Source organism: Entelurus aequoreus, linkage group LG23, assembly GCF_033978785.1.
Source record: "Entelurus aequoreus isolate RoL-2023_Sb linkage group LG23, RoL_Eaeq_v1.1, whole genome shotgun sequence".
Taxonomy (NCBI): Eukaryota; Metazoa; Chordata; class Actinopteri; order Syngnathiformes; family Syngnathidae; genus Entelurus; species Entelurus aequoreus.
In genome coordinates, this window is record NC_084753.1 from 20,923,212 (window position 1) to 20,944,393 (window position 21,182).

At 38.6% G+C, this 21,182-nt stretch overlaps 1 protein-coding gene across 1 annotated transcript in view; it reads left to right on the forward strand.

Annotated features, from left to right (window-relative positions):
* Nucleotides 1-21,182, forward strand: part of rngtt (RNA guanylyltransferase and 5'-phosphatase) — a 266,774-nt gene that overhangs the window by 234,942 nt on the left and 10,650 nt on the right. Inside the window, exon 15 of the mRNA XM_062034453.1 lies at nucleotides 19,593-19,716. Within this exon, the coding sequence (XP_061890437.1) occupies nucleotides 19,593-19,716 (124 nt within the window). The remainder of the gene's footprint in view (nucleotides 1-19,592; nucleotides 19,717-21,182) is intronic.

The following is a 21,182-nucleotide window of genomic DNA, read 5'->3' on the forward strand; positions in this document are numbered from 1 at the left end:
GTGGCCTGCGAGTTCAGTTCAAATAACGTATTCTTAAAAACTAGAGTGCTGTCATAGAAATTACCTTTGACTAGCTTTTTTGCAGAATGTTCCGAATGTAGTACTTTTATAGGCCCCGGCTGAATTCCGTCTTTTCTACCATTTTTTGATGCACGTAAAGTCAAACAGTGCATATTTCCATACTTTTGTTGCACGTGTCGTCATCTGTGCACTTGACTCTGACTCAGTCGCACTGCCTCCAAGTAATGTTGCAATTTTCCATGCCAACAAAGCAAGTATTCCTGATAGAAAACACTCAAACGTACAGTAGGGCTCCACTTTTCATAATGTGCTAGCTCGATGCTGTTTTACATTGGATTTGTTATAGACGATTTACTGATTAGCATTAGTGATTTTACTTGTCATTTTCACCACCTCCAAATCTGGTAAAGAAAACTACAACTAAGATGCAAGTTACAAAGAGCCGGTGTGTAATAAGTACAATACTTACAGTATACACTTTTTAAGGAGCAACAAAAGCCTCATGGCAAAGACTACTTCTTAGCTATGCAACACACCGCAGCCTATACACTACTGCCATCTAACATCTTGGAATTGCAACTGCATGTAAAGTCTACTACTGCATATAATACTTGCAAATAAGACTTATTACTGTAAGAAGACAATATATAACCACTAGACAGTACCGTTATCATTATCAGCTTACTGTTAAATTTAAAAAAATAGATTTTTTTATTTTATTAAACAGATTCTAATTTATTAACACATGAGCACACACACAGAAATACTGAAAATTGGTACTTTTGAGTACCGGTATCGATTCCCAGGTACCAGGAGCTGGTACTGCAGTAATTCAAATGTGAAAGGTGCCCTTCCCTATATAAAACGGTACCACTTTTCATTCAAGGGGGAGCAGTTTGATGTCAACAAATGAAAAATAAATCCCTTACACTAAAAATGTAAAATGCCGTTTCTCCTGCTAAGATGGCACTAAACCCTCACAACTCCACCGGAAAGTATGACAAAAACTCAATCGAGCACAATGGAATGTCTTTCATTTCTCTGAACAAGGGGTTTTTCTAAATGAATGTTGCGCACACACACACACACACACACACACACACACACACACACACACACACACACACACACACGATTGTCTCAGGTCAATCACTTAGCAAAACTAATGAGGAAAACCATATATTGACGTCAATGATATTATAATGATATCTAATTGCATGTATTGTGACATATTGTTATAATGAATAACACAACAAACGATGAATTAATGATCATAAGTCAATGTAAAATAAGTTGTAGACATTAAAAAGGCATGCAATGTGCAATTTAATATTTGACTGATAGCAACCCTTCATAATGAAGTTGTTATTTGATTGCACAGCATTTATTATACACAGTTTGTCCATGTGCTGTTTTGTCTCTTTGCAGTTAAGATAACATGTTAAGTGCTCAAAGTTATCAATCATCTAATTGTATTCTTCCAGTTGCAGATTATTTTAAATATTCGAAGACTAATAATTTATTTAGAAGTATTTTCCTTGTTTACAGGATACTATACATTTATATGCAGGTGAAACTCCAAAAATTTGAATATTGTGCAAAGGTTTGTTTATACCAGCTATATATTATGTGTTTGTGTGTATATATATATATATATATATATATATATATATATATATATATATATATATATATATATATATATATATATATATATATATATATATATATATATATATATATATATATATAGATATTAGGGCTGCAACAACTAATCGATTTAATCGATTATAAAAATAGTTGGCGATTAATTTAGTCATCGATTTGTTGGATCGATGACTAATTGATGATCGATGCGCTGAGGCTACGTTTTTTTTTTTTTGTTTGTTTTTTTAAACCTTTATTTATTATACCTGGGATGTATATAGCGCTTTTCTAAGTACCCAAAGTCGCGTTACATGTTTTTTTATAAACTGCAACATTTACAAACAGCTGAGAAACATAAATCAAAATAATACGGGGGTAACGGTACGTGTATTTGTATCAAACCCTTTTGGTACGGGGGTTTCGGTTCAGTGCGGAGGTGTACCGAACGAGTTTCCACACAGACATATTAAGTAGCGTACTGCACGTTGTGTAAACAATACTCAAAATGCCGGACATTTGAGGCATTTAAGAAACTCCGCCCTGACAGCTCCGCAAAAGAGGACATGTCCGGTGAAAAAAGGACGTATGGTCAGTCTATTGTAGCCCGTTAGCTGTTAGTATGCTAGCAAAAGAGGACATGTCCGGTGAAGCCGATCGCTGCTAGCAGCGACCGGGCTAGGATAGACTGACCATACGTCCTCTTTTCACCGGACATGTCCTCTATGCGGGGCTGTCCGGGCGGTGTTTCTTAAATGCTTTAAATGTCCGGCATTTTGAGTTATGGTTGCGTGTATTAACAATGTACGTTCAGGGTTAAGAAGGGGTTAAAAACTAAACAAATTGTGGCGCAGCAGCATTCGTGAGGGAGGGGCAGAGACAGGGAGGGCGAGAGAGTTATGATAAACGCACATGCGTCGACAGGCTCTGCTTTTTATTGATAGATTTATCAGATTTAATTTTTTATTATCTATAGAAGGGGTGTCAAAAGTGTGCATTTTTGTAACATTTTCCTTGTTTTGTTTGGCAAGTTGAAAGAACATGGCGCCAGTATGCTGTTTTTTTTCCAATAAAATACTGGAAAGAATAGTTGTCTCTTTTATCCGATTATTAATCGATTAATCGAAGTAATAATCGACAGATTAATCGATTATCACATTAATCGTTAGTTGCAGCCCTAATATATATATACCTGTATATATATACCCATATATACATATATATGTACACATATATACATATATATAGACGTATATATATATATGTATATATATACATATACAGTATATATACATACACATATATATATACAGTATATATATGTATATATATATATATATATACATGTATGTAGCCGAGGTTGCTGTGATTTATCTGTTAAACAGTGCTCATCTCAGTGACCTAGTGGTTAGAGTGTCTGCCCTGAGATCGGTAGGTTGGAGTGGCACTCAGCAACAAAGGGTTGGAGTTGGGGGTTAAATCACCAAAATGATTCCCGGGCGCGGCGCCGCTGCTGCCCACTGCTCCCCAAGGGGATGGGACAAATGCAGAGGACAAATTTCACCACATCTGGTGTGTGTGTGTGACAATCATTGGTACTTTAATCTTAATCTTAATCAATACCGGAATAGAGCAGAATATTGCTTAGGTCAGGAAAAAACACACAGAGGCTATTTCATCCCTACAGGTCTGTTTCACAGGTTACACAGGAAACCTGTTTTCACAGGTTTCCGTTTTCTGTTTCTGTTTCAGGGTTTCCTGAAGAGCAGGGAAACCTGTGAAACAGACCTGTAGGGATGAAATAGCCTCCGTGTGTTTTTTCCTGACCTAAGGAATATACATGTATGTATATAAGTGTATGTATTTATTTATTTTTTGGAGCTGTCAAAGCTAACGCGATAATAACTATAAGTTCCTTTAAATGCGCTTATTTTTTTAACACAGGTTTCCGGACTCCTTTTTGATCCACTATTAAAGGCCTACTGAAACCCAATACTACCGACCACGCAGTCTGATAGTTTATCTATCAATGATGAAATCTTAACATTGCAACACATGCCAATACGACCGGGTTAACTTATAAAGTGCAATTTTAAATTTCCCGGCAAACTTCCGGCTGAAAACGTTTCGATATGATGACGTTTGCGCGTGACGTCAACTGTGGAAGCGGAAGTATTCGGCGCCCATTGAATCCAATACAAAAAGCTCTGTTTTCCTTTCAAAATTCCACAGTATTCTGGACATCTGTGTTGGTGAATCTTTTGCAATTTCTTTAATGAACAATGGAGACTGCAAAGAAGAAAGCTGTAGGTGCGATCGGTGTATTAGCGGCGGACTACAGCAACACAACCAGGAGCACTTAGAGGATAGCAGACGCGCTAGCCGAACGACCTCACCTTGACTTCCTCCGTCTCCGGGCCGCCAACCGCATCGGTGATCGGGTGAAGTCCTTCGTCGTACCGTCGATCGCTGGAACGCAGGTGAGCACGGGTCGTGATGAGCAGATGAGAGCTGGCGGAGGTGCAGAGCTAATGTTTTTAGCATAGCTCTGTCGAGGTTCCGTAGCTAATTTAGCTTCAATGGCGTCGTTAGCAACATTATTATTAAGCTTCGCCAAGCTGGAAGGCATTAACCGTTTATTTACATGTCCAGAGTTTGGTAGTATTGTTGATCTTCTGTCTATCCTTCCAGTCAGGGACTTATTTGTTTTGTTTCTATATGCAGTAAAGCCCGATGCTATCACGTTAGCTCAGTAGCTAAAGAGCTTCATCGATGTATTGTCGTGGAGATAAAAGTCACTGTGAATGTCCATTTCGCGTTCTCGACTCTCATTTTCAAGAGGATATAGTATCCGATGTGGTTTAAAATACAAATCCGTGATCCACAATAGAAAAAGGAGAGAGTGTGGAATCCAATGAACCCTTGTACCTAAGTTACCGTCAGAGCGAAAAAAGATACGTTCTGCACTGCACGCTAGTCCTTCACTTTCACGTTCCTCATCCACGAATCTTTCATCCTCGCTCAAATTAATGGGGTAATCGTCGCTTTTTCGGTCCGAATCTCTCTCGCTGCTGGTGTAAACAATAGGAAAATATGAGCAGTCCTTCCTCCGGTGTCGTCACGCTACTTCCGGTAGGGGCAAGGCTTTTTTTAATCAGAGACCAAAAGTTGCGAACTTTATCGTCGTTGTTCTATACTAAATCCTTTCAGCAAAAATATGGCAATATCGCATAATGATCAAGTATGACACATAGAATGGATCTGCTATCCCCGTTTAAATTAGAAAATTTCATTTCAGTAGGCCTTTAAGCCACAAGCAGGGAAATAGCAAACAGAAATGCCCAAAGAAAAGAGTAAATTATGGAAATCCCATGTCCAAAGCCAAAGCAAGTTGTTCCCCCGACAAGACAAGACAAGACAAGACTATTTTATCTTTGATCGCCGTGAGACAACACAGCAGCAACTGCCTGCTGGTGCGCTTTGCTGCTTGCATAAAGGAAAAGATTCACGTCTGTTTGGATTACAGTTGAGTGCATCCATCCATCTGCTTCCACTTATTCGAGGTCGGGTCGCGGGGGCAGCAGCCTAAGCAGGGAAGCCCAGACTTCCCTCTCCCCAACCACTTCGTCCAGCTTCTCCCGGGGGATCCCGAGGCGTTCCCAGGCAAGCAGGGAGACATAGTCTCCCCAACGTGTCCTGGGTTATCTGCGTGGCCTCCTACTGGTCGGACGTGCCCTAAACACCTCCCCAGGGAGGCGTCCGGGGGGCAACCTGACCAGATGTCCGAACCACCTCATCTGGCTCTTCTCGATGTGGAGGAGCAGCGGCTTTACTTTGAGCTCCTCCCAAATGACAGAGCTTTTTACCCTATCTCTAAGAGAGAGCCCCGCCACCTGACAGAGGAAACTAATTTCGACCGCACCGATCCACTCTTCCCCCACTCGTGAACAAGACTCTGAGGTACTTGAACTCCTCCACTTAGGGCAAAATCTCCTCCTTGACCCGGACATGGCACTCCAACCTTTTCTGGTCGAGAACCATGGACACGGACTTGAAGGAACTGATTCTTATCCCAGGCGCTTCACACTCTGCTGCGAACCGATCCAGTGAGAGCTGAAGATCCTGGCCAGATGAAGCAATCATGACCACATCATCTGCAAAAAGAAGAGACTAAATCCTGCAGCCACCAAACCGGATCCCCTCAACGCCCTGACTGAACCTAGAAATTATGTCCATAAAAGTTATGAACAGAATTGGCGACATAGGGCAGCCCTGGCGGAGTCCAACCCTCACTTGAAACAGATGTGGACCTGCGACTTGTTCAAAATTCTTCCAGAGGTGGGAATTTAAACTCTCTCTGACGGGAGGCTCTGCCAGACGTTCCCAGCAGACCCTCACAATGAAGAAAGCTCCACCCCTCTCTTCACCCGAGTGTCCAAAATATGAGCTCGCAAATCCGATGACACAACTACAATGTCGATCATCAAACTGCGGCCTAGGGTGTCCGGGTGCTAAGTGCACATATGGACACCTTTATGTTTGAACATGGTGTTCGTTATGGACAATCTGTGACGAGTACAAAAGTACAATAAAAAAACACCATTAGGCCCAATCACGCCTCTCCAGGTTTCACTGTCGTTGCCAATGTGAGCGTTGAGGTCACCCAGCAGAACAAGGGAATCACCTGAGGGAGCACTCTCCAGTACTCCCTCGAGAGAATCCAAAAAGGGAGGGTACTCTGAGCAAATAACAGTCAGGACCCATCCCCCCACCCAAAGGCGGGGAAAGCTACCCTCTCGTCTACCGGGTTAAATTCCAACGTACAGGCTCTGAGAGGAGGGGAAACAAGAATTGCCACCCCGGCCGTTGCCTCTCACTGCATGCAACGCCACAGTGAAAGTGAGTCCAGCCCCTCTTGAGAGGACTGGTTCCAGAGCCCTTGCTCTACGTCGAAGTGAATCCTACTAGATCTAGCTGGAACTTCTCCATCTTGCGCACCAGCTCAGGCTCCTTCCCCCCAGCGAGGTGACGTTCCAAGTCTCAAGAGCTAACCTACTCAGTGGTCTAGTGGTTAGAGTGTCCGCCCTGAGATCGGTAGGTTGTGAATTCAAACCCCGGCCGAGTCATACCAAAGACTATAAAAATGGGACCCATTACCTCCCTGCTTGGCACTCAGCATCATGGGATGGAATTGGGGGTTAAATCACCAAAAATGATTCCTGGGCACGGCACCGCTGCTGCCCACTGCTCCCCTCACCTCCCAGGGGGTGAACAAGGGGATGGGTCAAATGCAGAGGACAAATTTCACCACACCTAGTGTGTGTGAGACAATCATTGGTACTTTAACTTAACTTTAACTTCTGTAGCCGAGGATCGGACCGCCAAGTGCACTGCCTTTGGCTGCCGCCCAGCTCACACTGCACCTGACCATTTATGCCGCCTCCTATGAGTGGTGACCCCATTGGAGGGGGAACCCACGTTAGCTTTTCGGGCTGTGCCCGGCTGGGCCCCATGGGGCTGTCCCCATGTGCCCAGCCACCAGGCGTTCGCCATCTAGCTCCACCTCTGAGCCTGGCTCCAGAGAGGGGCCGGTGACCCACGTCAGGGCGAGGGAAATCTGGGTCTTTGAATCTGACTTGCCATAAAGGTCTTCGAGTTGCTTACTTTCTTGGTCCCTCACCTAGGACCTGTTTGTCTTGGGCGACCCTACCAGGGGGCATCGAAGCCCCCGGACAACATAGCTTCTAAGGATCATTAGGACACGCAAACTCCTCTACCACAATAAGGTGGCAGCTCAGAGAGGAGTGCCTTGAAAACATATAATGTAGATTATTACATGAACTGCTTTAGTAAGATGGACTAAAAGCTCATCAAAAATGAAAGACAGAGGATGTCTTTATTGTTGTTTTTTATTTGTGTCACAACGTCAAAAAATTTAAAAAATAAATAAATAAAAAATATCTTCTCAATTTTCCATAGCAAAATGAAAACATGTCTTACGTTACAATCATGCTTTGTCAAAGATGTTTTGTGATGTAGTCTGTAATATTTCTACCTAAACAAATGTTTTCTGGCAGATTGAAATTAAGTGTACGGTATATTATTTTATAACCTGTTTTTATTGCTAGTCCGTAATTACAAAATTTTAGCAGACTGAATATAACAATTTATTAATAGAGAAGGTTAGAACATTGTCATGCAGAGATATGAAAAACATTAATTTGTACAACATGCAATGCACAGAACATCAGAAGCATTTATTCAGGTATAAATATCACAAATTACATTACCAAACATCTTTGACAATCAAACCGTGATGGTAACAATCCACATTTTGTGTTGTTAATGCATGAAACTGATGTTTAAACATGGAAGTGTAGCTCCTCTTCTCTGAATGCAAGTGTTCCTACAGCAGGAATACAAATGCTGTATTACTACAAAATACAAAATATGGCAAGACACCAACACACTGCGGGTATTTTTTTTATATTGTCATTAAAAGGGTATTTATGTCCTTTTTGTGTAAAGCTGTTTAAAAAACATATTTCATTAAAGCCGTTTTTATGTCCAATAATGGTAATAAAAACTTGAAAATGATCTGTGTAGGGTACACTTATTGATGATGAAAAATTATGTTAGCGATTATCGCGATTCATTTTGAGTTAACTATGAACAAACTGCGATTAATTGAAATTAAATATTTTTAATTGTTTGACAGCCCTAATATATATACATATATGATCATACCAGAAAGGATATGGGGCCTTTAGCAACGTGTTCTGCAGGTTGATGGCAGGGTTCAGGCAGGACTGTGCTCTTTTCACACTGACAATCCAATGAGTTCATCCACAGTGAGAGGAAGGAAGACGGACGGATAAAGAGGGGACATGCAGTGTGACAGGCAGGTGTTATCCTGTGAAGGTGTCAACAGTCATGCTCAAGAGGTGAATGCGCACTCAGATCAGCTGTCATTTACCCAAAGAACAAATTGTGCTGACTTTTTTTTAACTGCAGCAGGTTTGAACAGTGAAAAAAATAGTTGCAGTTCATTTAGAGCTTTTTGGCAAGCACTGAGAAGCTAATTCCTTAAAAGTTAAAACAGAGCTCATGAGGAGTGTTTATTCTCTCCTAATCTGAATAAAGAAACGTTTGTGTGGTCAGCACAAGTGCAACAGTAGATCGAAAATTATTTGCCTGCCAAAATTCCCAGTAACTGGTGGCACACGTTAGCCACCATAATGAGACAGATTTGACCGGATTACGCAGCGAGTATTGAGAAAAAGGTGGCAGCCAACATGTCGCCCTACACCAGCAGGAAGAGATTCAGACTGAAGCCAACTGCCTGTACTGCCCTTCTCTTGTCTGTCAGCACGCTGTGCAGTGCTTTAGCAGCGCTTTGGTATTCTGTCAATCCGTTACATCCCCATTCGTATTGAACAATATGTTGAGATGGCATTACAGAAAATGTAATTACCGATCCTAAGTAAAACACGACCCCGTCTCTTCAAGACATGTTTTTGCAATAACTTGCAGTGGCTCCTTGATTTACGAACTATTGTTCTTGAACAGGGTTCGTAAATTTGTTTTAAAAAGTGTGTATATTGAAGCAAACTTCAATAGAAGAAACCATGTAAATATGAATAATGGGTTCCAGCCTCGACAAAAGTCCATATTTCCGTAAAAGTTTGTCCACTTTGAACGCAATATAAAGCGCTTTACTGTACTGTATATCAAAAAAACATAAGAGGGGATAATGGATCAACTTATTTATTAAAACCATTATTGCATCTCAGCCATTAAGTAAGACAAGAATACGGTTGTATGTTTTTAATGTATTATAACTCATGAATAAACTTAAATAAAAGTATTCTTGTAATGGAGTCAATGAGGTGTCCTCTATTCCAGCCGTAAAGCCCTCCAAATAACTATCCAAAAAGTGCCAACAATACTCCATTTGCATTTCGTGACTCGAATATGAACCAAGTATTAGTGATATCGTTATCATAAGCGCTAACGTAGACAAACTATTTATAACGGCGCCTTGATCATAGGGAACTAACTAGTTTATGTGGCTATTTTGACATCATCAGCTGGTGAGCTGCTTCTAGATTCTAGATCATAAGTAATGCCTCTCACCTTGATAGTACAAGGATGAGGACATATTCCGACAAGTTGGTCAACTCTGGCATCCAATTTAGAAATGGCGAGAAAGACAGGAATAGACGCTTGGTTTCAATTTCCCCAACCCCCCTTTGTTTTTCTCTGTGAGGATTATGAGTCATTTTTCATCTAAACGGAAATATATGAACATCCTATCAACTGTAAATGTTTATTTACATGCCTTAATGGTTTCTAAACGGTGCCTGTCACACGACAGTAAAACGGCTGATCAAACAAAACAGAAGTCATCGTCATGGACCCACTAGCTGCGGAAGTAGCTCTCCAATCTGCTAAACAGACTCAATAACTCCACGGTGACGTTTTGGTAAATTTACAAAACTGCCATTATAAGTTAGTAATACTAACAAAGACCCTTGTAAAAGTGTTAACATAGTAGCTAATGCCAACGACTATATCTTCATTACATTACTACAGCACGTACAAATATGCATAAAAACACTTACAGACATCACACAAGGGACAATTTAGTAAGTAAAAATGGTTTTAGTTATGCTGTAAAACTTAGAAACGTTGCTTGGAGTGATAAAAAAAAGAATCCAAACGAGTAAAAACGCTATGGACGTCTAGAAGACCAAACGGAAACTGCACTTCCGTTAGGTTTTAAAAAAAAAAAAAGTTTTTAATTTTAAACAAAAGGGCAATGCAGCCACTGCAGCACCTACAGTGAGCGACTCCATCCAAAAGATGGCGCCATAGGACAAACAATAACACACCTATGCAGTGTGTCTGCTTGTGTTTCTTTAAACTATTTACTTTATAGCCGGCCGTCGGAGAAGGTAAATCCATAAATTAGCCACAGGGTTCAAAGTCTACAAAAAAAGTAGCGGTTTATAGTGCCGAATGTACGGTAAATATTACATGTTATTATGAATGTGCATGTTACTACATTACATATATACTTACAGGGTGTATTAAAAACATTGATGGAAGTGTTTGGATGTTTTTTAGAATAGAACAACTCTAATAGGCTCCATTGTCAACAGACTTTTGCTCGCATTTATTTACGAGTTGGAATGCATAAAAAAAGAAAAACATACGTGTTCTTGTCTTACATAAGGTTTTTGAATGATAGGTAAAATTCCAAAAAAGTGCAGTTCCACTTTAAAAGCCAGGTTGCTACAATAATTAAGAATAAAAATCCACTTTACCCTGTTGGTTAATTTTTTTTGCGACAACACTGTGGATACTTCCTGAATATTTCAAACCACACATCGCCTGTCCGTTGCTTTCTTTGGACTCATATTCAGCTAGCAAAACTAGAAAAATGATGTAAAAAGGCTAAAAAACAGGCACACAAGGAGCAAATTAGCCTACAGCAACACTGTGCTGACTGAATGAGCACCGGGCTCCAACTACTAAAGGGGCCACATTATCAGAAATGAGCTCAAGTCAGTTTTGATTTACACTGTTTATATTTGTAATAATTGGTGACATTTTGAGCCTTGGAGAGTTCAATATGATCAACAGCTTATAAAATCAAACCCAAGTGCAGTAGTACCTCAAATTACAAGGTCAATTGGTCCTGTTACAAAGCTCTTAACTCTAAACCCTTGTATCTTCTCCCATTGAAATGCATTGAAAAACTTGGTTCGCCCAAAACAGTCCAATTTTACCATGTAACAATGCTTTTAAAAGAAAAACTTTTAGATAAGAAATATTTTTATTTCAATAAAATACTCTGACATAGTTTCGGCACGGCTGCTGTAATAGAGATACATAGATCTGTTGTTTTGTGTGTTTGTTTTTGGTTCTGAGACAAAGCTTTTAACTGAAAGCACTTGTATCTCAAATGAACGTGTCGCATTGAAATTAATTTGAATCACGTTTATTGGTGCGCTACTCCCCAAAACACCACAATTAACATGCTTTTTTTTAAAACAATCTTTTAGATAGAAAATGTTGTTGTATTAAAACAATACAATAGAATTTACTACAAACAACTACAGTAGTTTTATGAAATGTGTAATTATAATGTACATCATTTACCCTGGAGAGTAGACTTCTACAGGGTCTCCTTCCAGTTGCTTCTGTTTCAAATACACCATCAGCAACTTTTCCATATTTTCATGGATAAACATCCTCAGTTTAGATATAATTTTAACATTCTTGGCTGGCATCAGACTCATTTTGGTTCAGTGCAGACTAGCAGTGATACGCTTGAATTGTTTAGACAAGTTTATGACACGCTCACTCATGTTTTTGATTATTTCTTTTTTTTTAATTTAATGAATATCATCCACTTATTCTTCTCAGCACTGTCCTTCACACTCACGTTATTCCTTCCAGTTGTTGGAAAACAAAGTTATGTCAATCTCTAGCCATAAGTTAATGCTAGCATAGTAAAACCAGATGTTTTGGGCAGATCTTACGGGGTTTCACTGTGACATTTGCTACTAAAACTAATGGCGAGGGTGTGTGTAAATCAGATTTTTGCTTGCAACGTAAAGTATAACAAATAGCCAAAAGACAGCTCTTATCTCAAAACACTCTTTAAGTTGAGGTACCACTGTAATACTTAAGCACGTGAAATGTCCGCGGAAATCCGCGTTTTTAAACATTAATTTTTGCTCAAAATATAAATTTTTTAAATGAAATATAAATTAAAAAAAACATGTTGAACGCTCGCCTCAGCCGCAGGCACTCGCTGTTTCACTTGCCTATTTTACGTCTCAATGAGTTGCAGGACAGAAAGATGATCCGGAACATCGTAACAAGCTGGCTAGTTAGCATCATCTGCTTCTTACTTGTTGTCGCCTCTGTTTGCTTTCCAAGCCACAACATTGACGGCTGTCTACTTTGCTGCTAATCCCATTTGGATGATTACATTCTGAACACTGATAGTTCCGAACCAGTTGTAGTTCAAGAGTATTTATTAGTAGACAGAGAGAAGGTATATTTTTGATGTGACTGATTGTAAACAGAGGTCACAACACTGGATGTATTTTACCTGAGGGGGCGAGCTACAGGACAAAGTTGCCAAATTTTCTGAGTTCTTTGCATGCATGTGATAAATACATTATATTAGATTATATTAGATTATAGTAATATTAGTACCATATTTTCCGGACTATAAGGCGCACTTAAAATCAATTTTTTTCTCAAAACTCGACAGTGCGCATAATAACCCGGTGCGCCTAATGTACGGAATAATTCTGGTTTTGCTCACCGACCTCGAAGCAATTTTATTTGGTACAGGTGTAATGATAAGTGTGACCAGTAGATGGCAGTCAAACATAAGAGATACCTGGTAAGAGGTATGATGGCAATATCACTCAAGTAAACAACACCAACATTTTATATGTTCCATTTAAAATATAGAACATTACACACAGCGCTCAAAAATCTATCAAAATGTTTTAGTACGACTTTGGTAAGCTATGAAGCCGCTCCGCTTGGTGGATTGTCGGCGCATTAAACATTTGAGTATTATTATGGTGTGTGTACAAGGTAAGACATATTATCTGGCGTTTTGTTTCGCAATATTATGCAAAAGCAACTTTTCTTACCTCCTGGTACCTGCTGATCTGTATTTAGGATCTTCATAAATCCTGAAAAATTACGCGCCTCCGCCTTTGTAGTCCGTACCTACGACGTAGTCGATAGGCTACTTCTTTATCTTTATCTTCTTGTTATGGGACATTCATCCTCCACTGTTGCCATTTCTAATATAGAGTAGTGTAAAGTTCTTACTTATATCTGTCAGTAAATTTGCCATGAAAGCGCTAAAACATACCGGTATAGTGAGTTTATAATATTCACCCAAGAAACTTTAGTTATTAGAGTTCTGGTCGGACGTTTTTTCACGGCACACATTTCCGGCCTTCTTGTTGTTTCCGGATGAGGAGATTCTGCTTTGTTATTGATTTAAGTAAAGTCTGAATGTCATTAAAACAGTTAGCTCCATCTTTTGACACTTCTTCCACCCCGTCCTTGCACGCTACACGGCTACAACAAAGATGACGGGGAGAAGCCGCTGTCGAAGGTGAGCCACGTAAATAAGACCGTCCACATCCGGAAGCGACTGTCAGTAAGCGGCTTGAAGATGATCTGTAAAACATAATCCATGCAAAATTTTGACCAAAGAACCACTATCACATGTTATGTAGACCACAAGGAAGTGTTTTCAATTTAGAAAAAATATATATATATATTATTCAATTGTGTATATTGTATATACATTATTTAATGCGCCTTTTATATGAAAAAAGTTTGAAAATAGACCATTCATCGGCAGTGTGCCTTGTAATTCGGTGTGCCCTATGGTCCGGAAAATACGGTAAATGTTCTCCTAAAATAAAAAAATATGGGACATGTACAGTAAGTGTCAAAAAGACAGCCAGAAGAGGTTTGTGGATGAGAATAAATCTAAAGGTAAAATATAGTGTACAAATGCAACCAATTGCAGGAAATGTATTGTTTTTCGAAATTTTCTTTCGGGTTTTGCTTCGTGCTAATAGACATTTTCCTTTTTTCCGTCAGTTTTCCTCTTTTGTTCTCAAAGGTGCCTGAATACTAGAGACCTAAATGGGGCGGCAAACAAGATGTTGTTTTGGGCGACAAAAAGCAGAGAGCCAACACTGATTTGTATGTAAAAACCTCTTAGACCCCCAGATATTTTTTTGGGGAAAAATACCATCTCATATTCGGTGCAATATGATATTTAGTAGGGGCAACCAAACTTTTTGTGCATTTTATTCTTGTCGTATTTCTATTTGTTTTAGTTTAGTATGCACTGCAACGTTCCGATCATATCATTGGGGGAGCGGTCATAGTAGTTCTATATGGTTGGTTAGTGTAGCACAGAACAGGCCATATCCAGCACTATTAAAGCTGCATAATTTCATCCAAAATGCGCTTGATGGAACTTGGCTGTGCGGTCTGTCCTTCTCCCTCACCCTCGTTCGTGCTTCCTGTGTGATATTTGTGGCGCCCCCGCTGTGCGCCCAGATGCCCGACACTCCAGGAAGGTTGAAGCGCTCATGTAAAATTCTAAGATGCTGCCAAACTCTGTTGCTTTCCTGGCAACATTGCTCCTTCTGTGACCTTTTGCTGGATGTCACATGTTCACTGTGAACATAGAGGACTTTTTGCTGAACAGCCTTTGTCTGCTGGGGTCCAGGTGAAACATTGTACATGAGCACATTGTTACTGTCCCAAACATCTTCCATTGAATGTATTAATGCTGGAAGCAGAAAGAGTTACATAAGCTTCACCATTCTTTGAACTTAATGAAGGTAAAATGTGGGCATTTTTTCCCTCAATGTTGTGAGGTATAGTCAAATGTACTTTCTGGATGATAATAAAAACAGTTGATCACGGCTAATTGGTTACAGGCCTTATCGTGCTATTGGTACTTCACAAATATTTGTGAAGTACTGTAGGATAATTTTTAATAAATTTAATATTTTCAGAGTTTCACATCATTAAAGCGCCCTAAAAATAAAAGAACACCCATGCTGTCACCTCAACACTCGTTTCATCCAGTCAAGTAAAGTAGACTTGAGTGTGTTCTACTGTACATTACAGTACAACGGAACCTCGATATATGAATGAATCCTTCCATTTGCGAGCTTTTTATTTACAAACTTTTTGATCGAGCCAAATATGGCTCAGTGTTCAAACCATCTCTCTGAGTACGAACGCTTAATTCAGTCATTCATTTTGTGTCTAGCGATTCGCAGTGCTTCATCATGTGTGCCTTTTCTGTGTTTTTTCGCCTTTTGACAAGTTTTGACCATTTTGCCAACTCAGTGAGTCTCATAAAGACAACAGACCAGTGTGGAAAGAAGGAGGGACACATACTATTAGCGAGGAGACTTATTTCACAGCGAAGAAGAGCCTCATTCAAGGCCTCACCACCCCATCCCCTGTTCTCCCTTTGTGCTCCTTTCTAGTCAGCTCTTCTTTGCCAATGTTAATGTAAGTGTTTTTCCTATTTGAATGTTTATTGTTGTAGCAATATGGATGTGGAAGTTAATGACTTTCCTGATTTCTGATTGTGTGTGAGTGCACCATAGTGACTGCTATGTGTGTGCGTGTGTTGTCAAAGCAACGCATACAGTACAGTTCAGCTTGTTATGTTTGCTTGTTGACACAGAGAAAGTTGATCTATCACCACCATGTTATGTTTGTTTGATACATAGTAATGTATAGTGCTTTATATTGTGTTCAAACTCAGTATACAAACGTTCACTAAAATAGGGACTTTTGTCGTGGCTGGAACCCATTATTCCTACTCACATTGTTTTCTTATTGAGAAATCCACTATATAAACTTATTGATGTACAAACCCTGTTCAGGAACCAATTAAGTTCGTAAATCGAGGTTCCCCTGTACTCACAAGTAGCCCGGAGGATTCTACAAGCATGGCCGTCGCCCGGCCACTACAACACGGCTCCTTCTTGAAAATATGTTGTCCTATACTGGGTAATTCCTCTCAGTTAGCACTAGGCTTCGACGCGCCTAAGCCACGGGTGTGTGTTTTGCAAAAACTTGGTCAACTTTGCAGTGGCAGCTACGACTATTGGCCGTGTTGTTAACGTTGCGTGACCTGCGTTGTCATTACACGTCATGTGATCATCAATGTCATGTGTAGCTGTGTTATTGATGTCGAAGGTAAACAAATCAACAGAGTTCATCTCCACCTAGCATTACCCAAACAGCTGCTGAAAGCAGATAGCAGTCTTATTAGCATTAAGTGCAGAGCCGAGTCCCATCCAATCCCGCTGTGTCAAACGCTCACCAATGTGGAGATGTGTTATTGATGAGGCAGGAGTTGAAGAAAAGCATTAAGAAAGTTGGTCAACTTGATTGTCACAAAGAAGATACCACCGATATGTGAAGCGCAATCGGGCGAGGGACACCTGAACAAACCCCTGAAGACAATCTTTGTTTGCATTGGTAATAACAAAGATGTCCGAAATATTTTTAAGTGAAAATTACAAAATGCAATAAGATTTTCACTTACACCTGCTTTAAAGCACTGCTTGGATAGCAGACTGATCTTGTTTCCAGAGAAAACCTGGTGACCCTGGTCAGCTCATTGGTAAGAGCTGTAACACTGCTGTCAGCGCTGCATCATACATACACTAACTCATCTGTTGTTTGTTTGTTGCTTTATCCCGCCGCATTAAGTTGTGCCGCAACAGAAGAGTCTATTCCATTTGATAAAGCTTTAAAGATTGTCTCGCAAAAACTGAGCAAACTCCCTGCTTTGGCAGTCTACATTATAGCTTCATTTGAGCGTGTTGTTGAATTGAAATAGTGAATATTTGTGATGGATGCAAGGGTAGACTTCTCTAGCAGGGATTAGTTGGGCTAAGTTGGTCAGGTCGGAAAATACCATCTCGTCCTTGCCAAATGCATCATGGAGTAGCTAGGCAACCGACTGGATAATAATTCCATGCGTCGGAGTGTTTGACCTTCATAGAGGTGGGCAGCTGGATTCAAAGAGGTGTCCAACTATGTTGTCATATTGAGAATCTGACGATCTGTCTTACGAAGCTTCCTTTCCTGATGCGGCTTCTAAAGGATGATCGATAGCTAACAGTAACCGTTCCTGCATACAATATCATCTCTTTGGCACTGATAGTATTTAATATAAATGATATCAGAGGCACTCTACGCTACACAGTGCTGTTTCATGCCAGGATATTTAATTATAATTCACAAAAATCACACACAAATGTCTAATTTTGAGTTGTTTTGTATATTTTTTTTAGTTACATTTTCGTTTTGTTATTTTTTATGTATTTATTTATACTAGTGCTGTTAAACGATAATTTTTTAAAATTGGATTAATGCTTACAATATCATCTCTTTGGCACTGATAGTATTTAATCTAAATGATAAGAGGCACTCTTTTATACACACAGTGCTGTTTCATGCCAGGAAATGTAATTATAATTCACATATATTAAATTTTGAGTTGTTTATATATATTTTTTTTTACATTTTGGTTTTGTTTTTTTGTATGTATTTTTTTAAACTAGTGCTGTTAAACGATTTTTTTTCTTTTAAATTGGATTAATGCATGCAATATCATCTCTTTGGCACTGATAGTATTTAATCTAAATGATATCAAAGGCACTCTATTACACACACACACACACACAGTGCTGTTTCATGCCAGGAAATTGAATTATAATTCACAAACATCACACACAAATATTACATTTTGAGTTGTTTGTATATTTTTTAGTTACATTTTCTTTTTGTTATTTTTTATGTATTTTTTATACTAGTGCTGTTAAACGATTTTTTTTTTTAAATTGGATTAATGCATACAATATCATCTCTTTGGCACTGATAGTATTTAATCTAAATGATATCAAGGCACTCTATTATACATACACACACACACACACACACACACACACACACACACACACACACACACACACACACAGTGCTGTTTCATGCCAGGAAATTGAATTATAATTCACAAATATCACACACAAATATTTAATTTTGAGTTGTTTTGTATATTTTTTTTAGTTACATTTTCGTTTTATTTTTTATGTATTTTTTCATACTAGTGCTGTTCAACGATTAAAACAAAAAAAATTGGATTAATGCATGCAATATCATCTATTTGGCACTGATAGTATTTAATCTAAATTATGTCAGAGACACTCTATTATACACACACACACACAGTGCTGTTTCATGCCAGGAAATTGAATTATAATTCACAAATACCACACCCAAATTATTTATTTTGAGTTGTTTATATATATTTTTAGTTACATTTTCATTTTGTTGTTTTTAATGTATTTTTTATACGTGCTGTTAAACTTTTTTATTTTTTTTATTGGATTAATCACAGTTTTGAATTGGAATTAATCATTATTAATTTTTTTGCTCAAAACTTGCTACCAATATGATCGCAAGTCCCATCTGCATTTATTTTGAGGTATACATTGATCTGATGACCGACCCTAAAACAACACATATTTTAAGTAACCCTTTGTGGTACAGGTAAAGAAGCATGTGCGCTCAATAACTGTGATTAATTTGCATATGTACATGATTAATGCGATATTTTTTGTGATTAATCGCATGAGTTCCTGCATTAACCATGACAGCCCTAATTTGTATACTATGTAATTTTTATTTAAATTGTTATTTTGTTTCACATTATATTCATATAGAATTTGTAATCATATATATATATATATATATATATATATATATATATATATATATATATATATATATATATATATATATATATATATATATATATATATTGTATTTTTTTTTCTTTTTTTTTTTCTAATTTGTTACTGTGTTCTTTTATCTGTTTTTTATTTACATTTGCATACTATTGTTTTTATAAATATGACAATTATTCTGTTTAAAAAGCTACTGAACTAAAATATTTTTTTAAATAATAATATTTTGGGGGATTTTAAAGAGTGTCTTTACATTAGTGTCTTTAGTTAGCTTCAACCACGAGCCCTCTTCACTGTGTTTCACAAAACTGAGTAGCTGCTGCCTGTGCCAATATAATCTTTAAAGTTAATGCATTTTTAATGTGTTTTTAACACCATGGTCATTGCAGTCAGCAAATTACATTCGTTACATTTAGATGTTGCTCTCCCTTGCGCCCGAAGCCAGATGGGTCTCACTCTTGCAGAACGCAATGGAGGGCTAATAAGTGTAATGGGCAATGATGACAACGCTATTCTGATGTCGTATGTCCTGACCAGCGAAGTCACAAATCGCCTTTGTCTTCCTTGCAGGCCACTAAAGAGCTCAAAGTGTTCGACAACAAGATCATCGAGTGCAACTTCGCCAACAACACCTGGGTGTTCATGAGGCAGAGGATTGACAAGAGCTTCCCCAACTCTTACGACACAGCCATGGGTGAGTCTTCTTTGTTTACCCTTCACAACTTGGTCATCCAAACAATTTCTTTATGAGGATTATCAAAAGCTAATGTCAAAAAAGTCCACTATGGAACAAGATCCTATCTACGATCTGTTGGAAAATAACTGCTGTTTACAATAATAGCATACAGTGTTGTTAATTGAATACCTTAGTAAAAATAGTTCATTAGTCAAATCTGCTGTTGAATTTTATTTTAATTGCACTAGTGCCAATTTATTTTTCTCACACAAGGTTTGTAAAATATATATCACTGGTGTCCAAAGTGCGGCCGGGGGGCCAAGTTTGTTTTTATTGGCTCTTGGCGGATCGTTAAAATTAAATGAATTAATTGTAGGGCTGCTCGATAATGGCCAAAATCATAATCACGATTATTTTCATCAATATTAAATTCTCGGTTATTAATCTTGATTATTGAATCTGAATAAAAACATACTTTATTGCCCTTTCTATTTAAAACAAACAGTATGTAAACTTGGCTTTCATTTCAAAATGAAACTATACAAATAATTTTTGTTCAGCCCTTCTCAGTTTTTATAAGGTACCGCCAATGTTGAAATGATCAATTTTTATAGGTACGGAAGTAGTAGCAGGTAGCATCTTTTTTTTCACAATGCACTTCTGCCATGACCCGCCCCCGCCAAATTTTTATTGGTTGACGTGTGTGTGTGACGATTGCTGATATACGCCTAGTCTCTTACTTGAATGAGATAAATAATATTATTTAATATTTTACGGTAATGGTGTTAATAATTTCACACATAAGTCGCTCCAGAGTATAAATCACAAACTATGAAAAAAACTGCGATTTATAATCCGAAAAATACGGTAGTAACCAGTTTACTGCGCGGGCGAACGATGGCGGTTGAGAAGTGTTGTTAATGCTTAACGTGTCTCCGCAACTCGATCATTTGTCTGGATTTGCACACCGCCGCAGCTTTGCAGTGCAACTCGTCGTGGCGCTTGTTGTTGGTTCATCATTTCTAGCATTTTCGGGTTTGGGAAAACGAGCAGAAGTGCCAAGAGAATGGCAAGGTATGTAGTCGTGTTCCAGGGTTAAAATGCGTGCCAGTGGGTAACTCTGCAGGAGTGGAGGGCACCGATGTAATAATGCATTCATTTTTCCTAATATTTTCGGGAGCTACTGGCAGATCTATCTTGTCGCTCATTCTTACTCGCTCTCACATGATTCCACTGTGTATCGGTTGCCCTCTTTTGGTTGGCTGATTGTTGGTTGTGAACGTGCTTGGTTTGAAATCTAGCTCAGCCTGTTTTTTAAATGTTAATGTTGCGGACAATCACCCTCATTTAATTGTAGCTGCCAAAATCGTGATCATGGTTAAAATGTGGGTACATATGAATACTTTCCCAAATGTAACTTAAAAAAAATTAAATAAATAAAAAAAGACCCCAATACCATACTGACAAATGCAATGTTATTGTTA